The sequence below is a fragment of the Colletotrichum lupini genome, chromosome 8 (genome assembly GCF_023278565.1).
Source record: "Colletotrichum lupini chromosome 8, complete sequence".
NCBI lineage: Eukaryota > Fungi > Ascomycota > Sordariomycetes > Glomerellales > Glomerellaceae > Colletotrichum > Colletotrichum lupini.
Window position 1 is genome coordinate 1,408,772 of NC_064681.1, and position 12,379 is coordinate 1,421,150.

The 12,379-nt window shown below is 54.1% G+C and overlaps 2 protein-coding genes across 2 annotated transcripts; one reads left to right on the plus strand and one right to left on the minus strand.

Annotated features, from left to right (window-relative positions):
* Positions 1-696: 696 nt before the first annotated feature.
* Positions 697-7,997, plus strand: CLUP02_14892 (class VII chitin synthase; the record flags this gene model as incomplete). The annotated part of the gene is made up of 20 exons (XM_049293818.1): positions 697-765; positions 817-983; positions 1,047-3,269; positions 3,313-3,400; positions 3,468-3,584; positions 3,693-3,733; positions 3,768-3,833; positions 3,905-3,975; positions 4,071-4,162; positions 4,233-4,348; positions 4,392-4,429; positions 4,469-4,546; positions 4,608-4,751; positions 4,792-5,015; positions 5,073-5,195; positions 5,297-5,369; positions 5,458-5,519; positions 5,608-5,639; positions 5,711-7,655; positions 7,713-7,997. 20 exons carry the CDS (start codon positions 697-699, stop codon positions 7,995-7,997), a joined length of 6,054 nt encoding a protein of 2,017 aa, XP_049150964.1.
* A 797-nt stretch (positions 7,998-8,794) lies between these two features.
* Positions 8,795-12,183, minus strand: CLUP02_14893 (uncharacterized protein; the record flags this gene model as incomplete). Its single annotated transcript, XM_049293819.1, has 4 exons — positions 8,795-9,041; positions 9,120-11,107; positions 11,169-11,678; positions 11,740-12,183. The coding sequence occupies 4 exons, from the start codon at positions 12,181-12,183 to the stop codon at positions 8,795-8,797; spliced, it is 3,189 nt and encodes a 1,062-aa protein (XP_049150965.1).
* Between the last annotated feature and the right edge of the window lie 196 nt (positions 12,184-12,379).

Here is a 12,379-nt window from a genome sequence, read left to right on the forward strand (position 1 = left end):
CCCCGTCTTTGGTGCCCTTTCCTTTTCCGTCTTGCTCCATGTTGCGCCCCAGGCTTCTTAAGACGAGTAGGAGCCAGCCAACATCTCCCGTCATCTGATTTTCTACTCAGCGTCTCTTTTAGTCTCCGTCGCTCTGCGATCTTCCTTTGTCCTCTCTGGCTGATCCCCGCTCATGATGTACTCGTTGACCTCATAAGAGCCCATCTGAGCTTGAGTGTCGCGACCGACATTTTCTTGGCCAATCTGAACAGGCCGGTCACTACTGGGAGGTGAGTCGTTTCCTCATCCGGCCCATCGCAAGTCACCCCAAGCTCACCTCACTCGAAGAAAAAGGTGGCTTTGCCCATGTTCACGGCCGAACCATCAGAGCTCGCCTTTTCGCGGTTACCGACTACTTTGTTCGGATATCTTGCTTCCGTTGGTGCGGCACAACTTGAGAGTCTCGACTCCAGCCCAACACACCCGTCCGACTGGATTCAAGAAAACGAGTGTTAAACATAGTACGCGCCGTACAAGCGAGCTGCAACTACCCGACGACAACACGCTTTATCTGCACGATCCCGCCTCCCTCACCGTGACGTGGACCTTTTCTATCCAGCTGAAGTTGCGGTTTTCGGTCGGCTCATTGCCCGGCTGCGTTTGCTTCCACCGCTCGCGTATCATCGATTCAGCGCACTTTTTTTTTTCTTAGACACGATGGAAGACTACAGTTATCTTGTCAAGATGGCGGAGCCTGGTGATGAGAATTACTGGGCCCCCAAGGATGTAAGCCCCTCTGGAACTTGTATATACATCCTCACTTGCTGACATGCCCAGATTGTTTACACTTCCATTGTCGGATTGGTGATGTTGGCAGCCATCCTCGAATGGTTCCTATGGATTGCTGCATTTCTGTACTGCCTATGGAAGGTCTTCGTCAAGGCCGAGCACTGGTCCATTCGAGTATTGGCAGTCATTGTTGGCATCTTGTTCACTTGTTTCAGGTAAGTGGAAGCGTCACGCAATCCTCTCACACGAAAGATGGTTGAGCTTACGATTCTCACTAGAGCAATTTTCCTCCCAATCATGATCGTCACTCTGCCTCTGCCCAGTGCTGTCGTAAAGTACTGGCCGACGAACATGGTCGATGTCCTTCAGTGGTTCGCTTTCTGGAGTTTTGCTGGTCTTCTGACCATCCCATGGCTATTCTGCGTCTATCAGCTTGTTACCAACCAGCTCGGACGAACGAAGAGAATCAAGCAGGTTCTGGACGAAGTCTCGGCACCAAAGGTCGTTATTGTTATGCCCGTTTACAAGGAGGACCCTGATGTTCTCGTTGTTGCCATCAACTCCGTCGTCGACTGCGACTACCCGCCCTCATGCATTCACGTCTTTCTCTCGTTCGACGGTGACCAGGAAGACGAACTCTACCTGAACACTCTCGAGAAGCTGGGTGTCCCGCTGACGTTGGAGACATACCCCAAGAGCATCGACGTCTCATACAAATCCGCCCGTATCACCGTCTCCCGATTCCCCCATGGCGGCAAGCGTCATTGTCAGAAGGCTACCTTCAAGCTTATCGACAAGGTTTACGAGCATTACCTCAAGAGAAACGACAACCTATTCATCCTTTTCATCGATTCCGATTGTATTCTGGACCCTACTTGCCTGCAGAACTTCGTCTTCGATATGGAAATGAGCCCTGGTAACCCCAGAGACATGTTGGCCATGACCGGTGTTATCACGTCTACGACTAAGAAGTATAGCTTGATTACACTGCTCCAAGACATGGAGTATATCCATGGCCAACTTTTCGAGCGAACTGTCGAGTCCGGATGTGGCGCTGTCACCTGCCTTCCCGGTGCTTTGACGATGCTTCGATTCTCTGCTTTCCGCCGCATGGCCAAGTACTACTTTGCCGATAAAGCTGAGCAGTGCGAGGATCTTTTCGACTTCGCCAAGTGCCATCTAGGCGAGGACCGCTGGCTGACGCATTTGTTCATGATCGGAGCCAAGAAGCGATATCAGATTCAGATGTGTACCTCCGCCTTCTGCAAGACCGAGGCTGTCCAGACCTACAGATCCCTTATCAAGCAGCGTAGACGTTGGTTCCTGGGTTTCCTGTCCAACGAAGTCTGCATGCTTACTGATTGGCGTCTCTGGAAACGCTACCCTATCCTGGTTCTGGTTCGATTCATGCAAAACACCATTCGAACCACGGCTCTTTTGTTCTTCATCATGGTTCTCGCTATCATCACCACCTCCAAGAAGGTTGACAACTTGCCGGTCGGTTTCATTGCAATTTCTCTCGGACTCAATTGGCTCATGATGTTGTACTTTGGTGCCAAGCTCCGTCGATACAAGATCTGGCTGTACCCGATCATGTTCATCTTGAACCCCTTCTTCAACTGGTTTTACATGGTTTACGGTATCTTCACGGCTGGTCAGAGAACATGGGGAGGCCCGAGAGCTGATGCCGCCACTGCCGATACTGGGACTACTGCTCAAGAGGCCATTGAACAAGCCAAGGAAGGTGGAGACGAGCTCAACATCGTGCCCGAAACGTTTATTCCTGCCGCTGAGGCCCGAAAGGAAAGCATCGCTGGCGGCAAGGGCAACATGGGCCCCATGGGCCGCAAGCACAGCGTCGTACAGCCGCCATCGCAAATCGAGGGACGCTTCGCTGCCAGAAAGAAGTCTGCAGCTGGATTCTATGTCAACGCTGACGACTCCCAAGTCACTGTTAACCGATCCGGTCCTAGTGGTTTCGGTCCGGCATGGGCTTTGCAGTCACGCGACTCGTTTGATAGTATGGTGTCGTCGCAGACCGCTGGCAACTCGGTCTACATGCCCCGTCGTGTGGAGAGTATCATGGGTGAGGAGGATCGCAAGAAGTACGAGCTTGCACAGCAGAGCCAGTTCAACCAGTTTTTGTCCAACTCTAAGCGATTTGGAGCTCAGACCACAACCACTGGCCAGGTTTACGAATATTCCGATGCTGAGATGAAGAGAGGAGGATTCCAAGACGTTCCGATTCCGATGGATAAAGGCCAGGAGTACACCGACAATGTCCGGATGGGTTCTGTTGACAACAACTTTTCTGGACGGCCACAGTCTGGAGAAGGCCTGCCACGACAAGGGATGAACGCAACACATTCGGCCAGAGGCGGCCGTAGCCCTCTTGCGAGAGCTAGCTTGGTCCGCACGATCCCTCTGGAAGATGTCCAGTCTGAGGGTGAAAGCTCAAGCGGAGGCCATGACAGCCGCGATCACTCGCCCAAGAGAAGACAGTAGCGAAGCGTTGGGGGGCGAAGCAACGACGTTGTGCGATAGAATGGATAAATTTGCATATCATGGCGTTGAACGGGCTTTCAATAAGGAAGTAGGAGAAGGTCAGGACGTCCGACAACACTGGTTTCGAGTATTTCCTTTAATTCTTTTCTGATTTCTTTTGTAAACCTCATAGGTTGATAGCGCAAGAGCTGTAGGTACAACGCCTGACACGGCGGGGATTGGAAAGCCCATTTGACCAGAAAGCCATTAGCAATACTTACATAATGCAATACATTTTGGAGGCATCCGTACTCTTGCAAGCTGACGACGTGGTGCAATGAGCAGTTGTGGTTAAAAATGACAGGAAACGCAGCCTGCTCGTCCATCTAGGATACGACTGATGATCCATGAACTATCGGTGCCATGACATTAGCAACAAGAACCTGGGCCAAGTGACCGAGTCTGTGGACGGTTGGAAGCTGTGAAGTAATATTAATCAAGGACACGATGTCAAGCGTCGGGAAAGGAGATGTATTTGGTAATCATCGCGGCATGGGCATGATGTATTACCCAATAGAGGGGTATCGCCAAGATAAGATTAGATAACTTCAAGTGGACTCGGAACCGTATCGTACTTGGCAACAACCTGCAGAGGCAGCATATTGTCTGGTCGCATGCTTTACAAAACAAACTCGTGGGAGCAGCCTGACATTGACGAGCCCCGTGACTAACGATGATGTCCAAGGTGCTCCATATCTAGGTCAGAGGTATTGCATCACGGCTGACCACAGATGTTTGGACAAAATAACACAAACGAGCAAGGATGATAGGCATACTGTCGTTATTGCCGAACAGGGATGGCTTTGGCCAAAGGCACGAAGGATGGATTGATTGCTTCGAAAGCGAGGCGGTCCAGCATATTCATTCATGAATATACCCCCAAACTCTGTAGAATGTATGGATGGCTCACGGACATGTAGAGACCAACGGCGAGCAAGCCCATCTGCCTGCCAGCCTTACCTTACACGTGGATGTGGTTCTTTGCTGTCTGCATTGCCTCACTTCCGTGGGAGCCAGTTGGAGAGAGGGACGATTGGTGAGGGGTGGCGGCGGGGTGGAGGAAGAGCGTGGAGGGGCAGCAAGCACAAGAAATCCACGGTGGTAGCGGAGTGGCACGGTGACCCGAGCAGGGGGCCAAGTCAATGAGGAACGACAGAGAACGAAGGAGAATCTTCTTTCCCATTCGGCCTCCACTACTATTTCAGCGCCCTGACACCGTCAAAATTCCATTTGGGTCCACCCAGCTCAAGTCATTCCCGTCCCGCCGAGTACTTACCTGCCTTACCATTTGGTAGACATCGTCGCCTTTTCCAAGGTACCTTACCTTACTCAGAGCGCACTGTCACAGCAATACCGCCCCTTGCAAGCAAAGAAAACGTCCGCTAGAAGACGCTCCAGTTACAGAGCATCGCACGCTAAACGTCTCGTCGATGCCATAGGTACTGTAGGTACCCAACTTGACAGCACACACAATCCAAGCCCAAACCCAGTGTACGGTACCGTGCCAAAAAAGGTACCTGACCGCCCTCCTTGCCTCACCAATACCCCAAAGTAAATCCGGTGTGGCCACGTACCTTACCGCTACCTGGACCTCCCCGGTCTTCCTTGTCCCGCCCACCTCATCCACCTTTGTCGCCTGCCACTCACTACCTGACCTACCTCAGAGTACTTACTTGGTGTACAGCCCGGCCAGACTCTTCCTGGTGACGCTAGAGCGCACTGCAACTTTTTTTCCACACTCCCGCACATCCCACCTTCAGGTTCTCTTGCATATTGACAAACTCTTAAACCTTGCATTTGTCTGTACTCGACATTTTCCTCCCCCCAACCTTTTCGACGAGACGACCTTTCGACTCGACCGCTTGCAAATACCCTTCCCGCAAGTCGGAATAATCTACCATCACTCGACCAAGACTCGAACCCCCCAACAAACCTCTTTCCTCTTCTCAGAGCGTTGTTGTGAGCGCAACCCCGCTGCCATCAGAACGTCCGCCGGACAATCCTTGTTTACAATATCCTCACAGAAAGAACACTACCACCCAACATGAGTGTCGTCGGTATGCTTGCGCCTCTCTCTCGTTCTCTACCGCCTTGATATCTGTCGCCTCGATGAATGCTTGCTGACCTTTGTGTTCTTTCCTTTAGGTGTTGATTTCGGAACCCTCAAGACGGTCATTGCCGTCGCCAGAAATCGCGGTGTCGATGTGGTGCGTACCCCGACCTCTGCCCCTCCCCCGCCAAAAAAACAAGCAGAGATTTTGCGACAGAACAACGACGACTAACAAATGAATCTAGATTTCCAATGAAGTCTCCAACCGCGCCACGCCGTACGTCCAAACCAATAGCTCCCAGTCGTCCGAAATGGTGATGATGCAGTCAGACTAACTGTTATCCATAGGTCTGTCGTTGGATTCGGTCCCAAGTCGCGATACCTCGGCGAGAGCGCCAAGACGCAAGAAATCTCCAACCTCAAGAACACCGTCGGTTCCATCAAGCGTCTTGCCGGCCGCGCCGCCAGCGACCCCGATGCCCAGCTCGAACAGCAGTACATTACCGCTCCCCTCGTCGATGTCAACGGCCAGGTCGGTGTCGAGGTCTCGTACCTTGGCAAGAAGGAGAAGTTCTCCAACACCCAGCTGATCTCCATGTACCTCAGCAAGATCAAGCAAACAACACAGGCTGAGCTGAAGCTTCCCGTTTCCGACTTGGTCATGAGCGTTCCCGCTTGGTTCACCGACATCCAGCGCCGCGCCATCATCGATGCTGCCGAGATCGCTGGCCTGAAGCTCCTCCGCCTCATGAACGACACTACTGCTGCCGCTCTCGGCTGGGGTATCACCAAGCTCGATCTCCCCGCCCCCGAGGAGCAGCCCCGCCGTGTTGCCTTCATCGACATCGGCCACAGCAACTACACCTGCTCCGTTGTTGAGTTCAAGAAGGGTGAGCTGGCCGTCAAGGGTACCGCCTTCGACCGCCACTTTGGTGGCCGTGACTTCGACAAGGCTCTCGTCGAGCACTTGGGCAAGGAGTTCAACGGAAAGTACAAGATTGACATCCACTCCAACGGCCGCGCCATGGCCCGCACCATTGCTGCCGCCGAGAAGTGCAAGAAGATCCTGTCTGCCAACCAGCAGGCCCCCGTCAACATCGAGTCCATCATGAACGATGTTGATGTTTCCGCCATGATCACACGCCAGGAGTTCGAGGCCCTCGTCGAGCCTCTGCTGCAGCGCGTCCACATTCCCCTCGAGCAGGCACTTGCCGAGGCCAAGTTGACCAAGGACGACATCGACGTCATTGAGGTTATTGGTGGTGGCAGCCGTGTTCCCGCCCTCAAGGAGCGCATCCAGGCTTTCTTCGGAAAGATCCTGTCTTTCACCCTGAACCAGGACGAGGCCGTTGCCCGTGGCGCTGCCTTCAGCTGCGCTATCCTGTCCCCCGTTTTCCGTGTCCGCGACTTCACTGTCCAGGACATCATGAGCTACCCCATCGAGTTCGCCTGGGAGAAGGCTCCCGATATTCCCGACGAGGACACCAGCCTGACTGTCTTCAACCGCGGCAACGTTCTGCCCTCTACCAAGATTCTTACCTTCTACCGCAAGCAGCCCTTTGATCTTGAGGCCCGCTACGCCAAGCCTCAAGATCTCCCCGGAAAGATCAACCCGTGGATTGGTCGCTTCTCTGTCAAGGGTGTTAAGGCCGACGGCAAGGACGACTTCATGATCTGCAAGCTGAAGGCTCGTGTGAACATCCACGGCGTTCTTAACGTTGAGAGCGGCTACTACGTCGAGGACCAGGAGGTCGAGGAGGAGGTTAAGGAGGATGAGAAGGACGGCGAGAAGAAGGACCCTGATGTGAGTGTTGCGGCGTCTCGTTACGAACCCTTTTCTTCTGCCGACGTGCTTGATAGCTTAGAGTCGCCGCTCAAACGCCGGCGCCAAGCTTTCGGCACGGAGTTGCGATCTGTCCCGCCCCCGTCTTACGCCTTTGTCGAGGATGAAGAGATCCCGAAGCTAACAATCTACTCACCTCAAAAGGCCATGGAGACTGACAACAAGGAGGATGCTCCCAAGAAGACCCGCAAGGTCAAGAAGCAAGTCCGCAAGGGCGACCTTCCCATCGTCAGCGGCACAGCCTCCCTGTCCGACTCAGCAAGAACCGCCCTTTTCGAGAAGGAGTCTGCCATGGTTATGGAGGACAAGCTTGTCGCCGATACCGAGGAGAAGAAGAACGAGCTCGAGACCTTCATCTACGACCTTCGCAACAAGCTCGACGACCAGTATGCCGACTTTGCCAGCGACGAGGAGAAGACCAAGATCAAGGAGAAGCTCGAGGCGAGCGAGGTAAGACATTTCCTAGAATGCATATGACTTGAAAGCAGCTGCTAACCTATATTTCAGGACTGGCTGTACGATGAGGGCGAGGACGCCACCAAGGCTGTCTACGTTGCCAAAATTGACGAGATCCGCGCCATGGCTGGACCTATCGTCCAGCGCCACTTCGAGAAGGTCGAGGAGGAGCGTCGCATCGTTCAGGAGAGAGTCGAGGCTGAGAAAGCCGCCAAGAAAGCCGAGGAGGAGGCTCGCAAAGCTGCCGAAGCTGAGAAGGCTCCTCCGGCGGCTAAGGATGAGGAGATGACCGACGCCGACGCAAAGGCTGACGCTGAGGCCGAGGGCACGAAATAGGATCCTGCGGACCTGACCAACGTCTGAAACTTTGAAAAAAAAAGACAACAAAGAACAAAAGCGAGAAGCAACGAAGATGATAGAATAGACCCTTAGTTATGGTTTCTTTCGGGTTGGCATAGGGTTATCAGGCTAGAGCAGCTTCGACGGTTATCATGGAATGAGAGAAATGACTTGAATTTGACAATGACCGAGGCCTCTTTTCCATACACACGTCAAATAAAAGCTAGGTTCAATCAAGGCATTGATTTCCTGCAGTGTCTTCAACGGCTGTGACTCGAATTTGTGCAAGTATGGCGATGTCCCCTCGTGATGTCCCCTCAAGAAGAGTATAGACTACAGCTTTCTGGCCGTCTCACCCGTCTTGAACCCATGCGCAATGCATCGTTCGGCCACCATGATACATGCACACATTCAACACTTCAAGAGGCCAGAGGCTCGAGGCGTAGAAAAAAAAACAAGTCAGAAATTCTAGACGAATATCTCTTTTGAATTCTTCTTTGCCTACAGCTTGCGATCTTTTTTGGTTTGGAGAATGACCATGGAAACAAACATATGCTTTTGGAGGGGTGATAGACCACCTCGTAGACAAGAAATCCACATACATCACTTCTTTGGAAAAAAAAACCCTCATGTCCGTCCCTTCTTGCAGCCAGATGACCCACTTCCTATACCATTCAACCTTTTCATACTTCTTCACCTCCAGACTCCCTGTCTCTCCCTCTCTCTGTCTCTCTCGTCATGTAGCTAAACAAGACAGAAGAGACAGGTACATGGGAGTAGTAGATACTGCACAATCAGTGAATGTCGAAGAGGGGCTTGAGCTTGATGATGAGCTGCCACTCGTCGTTGGAGACGTCCTTGCGGTAGAACTCCTTGAGGGTGTTGATGCTGGCGCGCGAGATGAGACTGTACAGCACGTCAGACTCCTCAAGGTGGCGACCGTACGTCGGCTGGTGGCCGCCCATTTCGATCTTGACGGCGACCGAGGGCTGTCCCTTTTTGCAGACGGGAATCTGCTTGTGGTCACGCTCGATAGATGTACTAAGGATATGTTAGCTTTCAAAATTGTTCTTGTCCTTTTCTTCGTCAGAGACGAGACCAATGGGATCATGGACTTACACTCTACCCAAGTTGACGATTTCCTTGACACCAGTGACGGCGTTGGTCTTGACAGCTGCAATGGGCGTGTTGATCTTCAGCTGACCGTCAACGACGTCAACACCGACGACGATGGGACCGGTCTTGTTGAAGACTGCAACCGTGTTGAGCACGCAGGGGAACACGGCCAACATCTTGGACTCTTCCTTCTTCTTCTCCAGGAGCTCCGCCATGTGCTTGGTGAAGGCATCAAACAAGTGGTAAATAATGTCTGCGGTAAAGATCTTGACGCCGACGTCGTCAGCGTACTGCTGCGCCTCCTTGTCGACCTTGACATCGAAGCAGAGCATGACGGCGTAGTCGGCCGCCTTCTCCAACATGATACCGGCTTGCATGACATCGCGCTTGTACACCGGGCCGATACCGACGTTGGCGACGGGAATCTTGCAGTCCTTGAGGAAATCAAGCAGGGCCTCGAGGGAACCGAGGGTGGACGCCTGGACACTGACACCACGACCGGTCTTCTCGACACGGCTGAAGAGAGTGGCCAGATCGGACTCGACCTCGTCGATGATGTCGTCCTCGTCGTCGTCGGGGCCGACGACCATCATGCGGGAACCGGCAATAGCACCCTCGAGACCAGGGGCACTGATCTTGACACCGAGGGCGGCCTTGACCTCCTTGTTGTGCACGTAGGCGGACTTGAGACGCAGCTCACGCATCGGTGCGGGCGTCAACAACGCACGAATGTTTGTGGTGATGGCACCTTCAACACCACACAACACTATCCTGTCACCCTCGCGCAGGATACCGTTAGACAGGACAACGTCGACAGTCATACCGAAACCTTCAATGGCCTTCACCTCGAGAACAGTAGCCTGAACCTCGGAAAGGTACATGAGGGCTCCGACCATGCGCTCTTGGGTGAGCTGAACAATGAGCTTCAGCATGTCGGGGATACCTTCTCCGGTGTGGGCGGAAGTCGGGATGAGCGAGACGTTCCTGGCCATGGACTTGTTCTCGTAGAAGAGCTCCGCGTTGAAACCCTGCTCGGCGAAGGCGACCTTGGTCTGCTCCAGACGGTTCTTGAACTCGTTCTGGACACCCTTGGGCTGCAACGCCAGAGACTCCTGGAAGCCGTTGTTATCGACCTTCTTCCAGCCGTACAGACGATCAATCTTGTTCAGGGCAACGACGAAAGGAGTCTTCCTGTCGCGGAGCATCCTCATGGACTCCAGAGTCTGGGGCTCGAGACCGTGCATGATATCGACGACGAGAATGGCGATGTTACAAAGAGACGAACCACGAGAGCGCAGGTTGGAGAAGGACTCGTGACCAGGGGTATCGATGACCAACAGACCGGGGACCTTGAAGTCGAAGGCGCCGTCAGGGTTGACGACGGCAGTCTTCGCCTTGATGGCATCGACGGGGAAGTAGGTGGCACCAATCTGTTGAGTGATACCACCGGCTTCGCCCTCCTGGACGTTGGTTTGCCGAATCTTGTCGAGAAGCTTCGTCTTTCCGGTATCGACGTGGCCCAGAATACAGCAAATGGGAGAACGGAGGTTGTCCTTCGATCTGGCAGCCAACGCGGCCTGGTGAGCCTTCTCACGGCGCTCCGCGGCCTCCTTCTTGCGTTGGAGTTCGGCTTGACGGGCCGTCGTCTCTTTCTCGTCCTCGGAGTCGGATTCAGATTCAGAGTCAGAGTCATCGTCCTCCTCGTCGTCCTCGTCGTCCTTCTTGTCGGCCTTGCCATTGGCGGCCTTCTTCTTCTCTGCCTCTTCGTCGCTGTCAGCATCCCAGCTGTCCTTGACGTCATCTTCGTCAGAGGCAGCAGCTGCTTCCCAGTCGTCCTCCAGATCGCTTTCTGCCGCCTTCTTCTTGGCAGCAGCGGCAGCCTCCGCGTCGGCCTTCTCTTTGGCGGCCTTTTCCTCGGCCTCCTTGATGAGTCGCTCAGCTTCCTTCTTGGCGCGCTCTGCAGCCTCGGCTAGTGCCTTCTCCTCGTCGACCTGTGAACCAGTAAGTTAGCGACAGCGACTTCTTGAAGTTCACACCGTGCTCGAAATTTACCTTTTCTTGCGCCTTGCTGCGGCCTCCCTTCTTCTTGTTGTCGTAAACGGCCTTCTTCTTCTCGCCCTCTTCGCCCGGCCCAACCTTGATGCCGGCAGCAAGCATCTGCTGGAGCTTCCGCTCGTTACGGGCCTTCTCCTCCTTCTGCGCCTTGGTCATGAACTTGCCCTCCTTCTTGAGCTGTTCAACCTTCTCCTTCTCCTTTTGCTTCTTGAGGGCCTTGGCCTCCTCTTTGCGCTTGTTCTCTTCCTCCGCGGCTCGCTCCTCCTCCTCGACTCTCTTCTTCTCCTGCTCGGCGAATTCAGCATCCTCCTGCTGTCTGCGGCGGAGCTCTTCTTGCTGCCTCTGGAGAGCGGCCAGGGCGGCGGGGATCTTCTTCTTCTTGCCACCCTTCTCTTCGGCCGGAGGGGGTGCGACGGCAGCAGCGGCGGGCGTGGGGGAGTCCTTCTTCTCGGGAGCTGCTGCCTTGGCGGGCTCTGCCTTGGTAGTAGCAGGCTTCTTCTTCGCGGCCTATGCATTTTGGGCGTGGTTAGATTGGTCGTATGGATAGAATGAGCCATTGCGAACTCACGTTTTCCTTCTTGCGCTGCTTCTCTCTCTCCTTCTTCAGCTTCTCCTTCTCGGCCTTGGTGAGGACACGGCCGGAGTTCTCGTCATCGTCAGCTGGGGCAGCGGCCTGGGCCTGCTTTCCCTTGCCACCCTTGCCCTTCTTCTCCGGCAGGGCGAACTCGTCGTCCATGGTCGCCTCTTGAGGGGCCTTCTCGGCAAGACTGGGTGACGGGGCATCCTCCTGCTCGGGTTCGGCTACGGGCTCCTCGATGCCCTTCTTCTTTCTCTTCTCTCTGTTCTTGCGCAGAGTGGCCATGAGACCACTGACCTCCTCCTCCGGCTCACCCTCGGCCGGCTTTTCGGCATCAGCTGCGGGTGCGGCGGCGGCAGGAGCGATAGTCTCGCCGAGCTCATTCTCCCAGTCGTCGTTGGCGCGAGCCTTGTTGCCCTTCTTCTTGGGAGGCATCTTGACGGTATTCGACGTCGGTAGTCGTCAACAGGACTTGGGGAAGTGTCTCTATGTAAGGACCGTGTCCAGTTTGCAGAATTAAATCAGGAGAGACCCTAAATAGCTGCCGATTGTGGGCGATCCAGCCAGTGAATGACGGCTAGAGGGACAGACGGAAATTCCCAAGGATGGGGTGGGGTTTCGATGGTTGGTG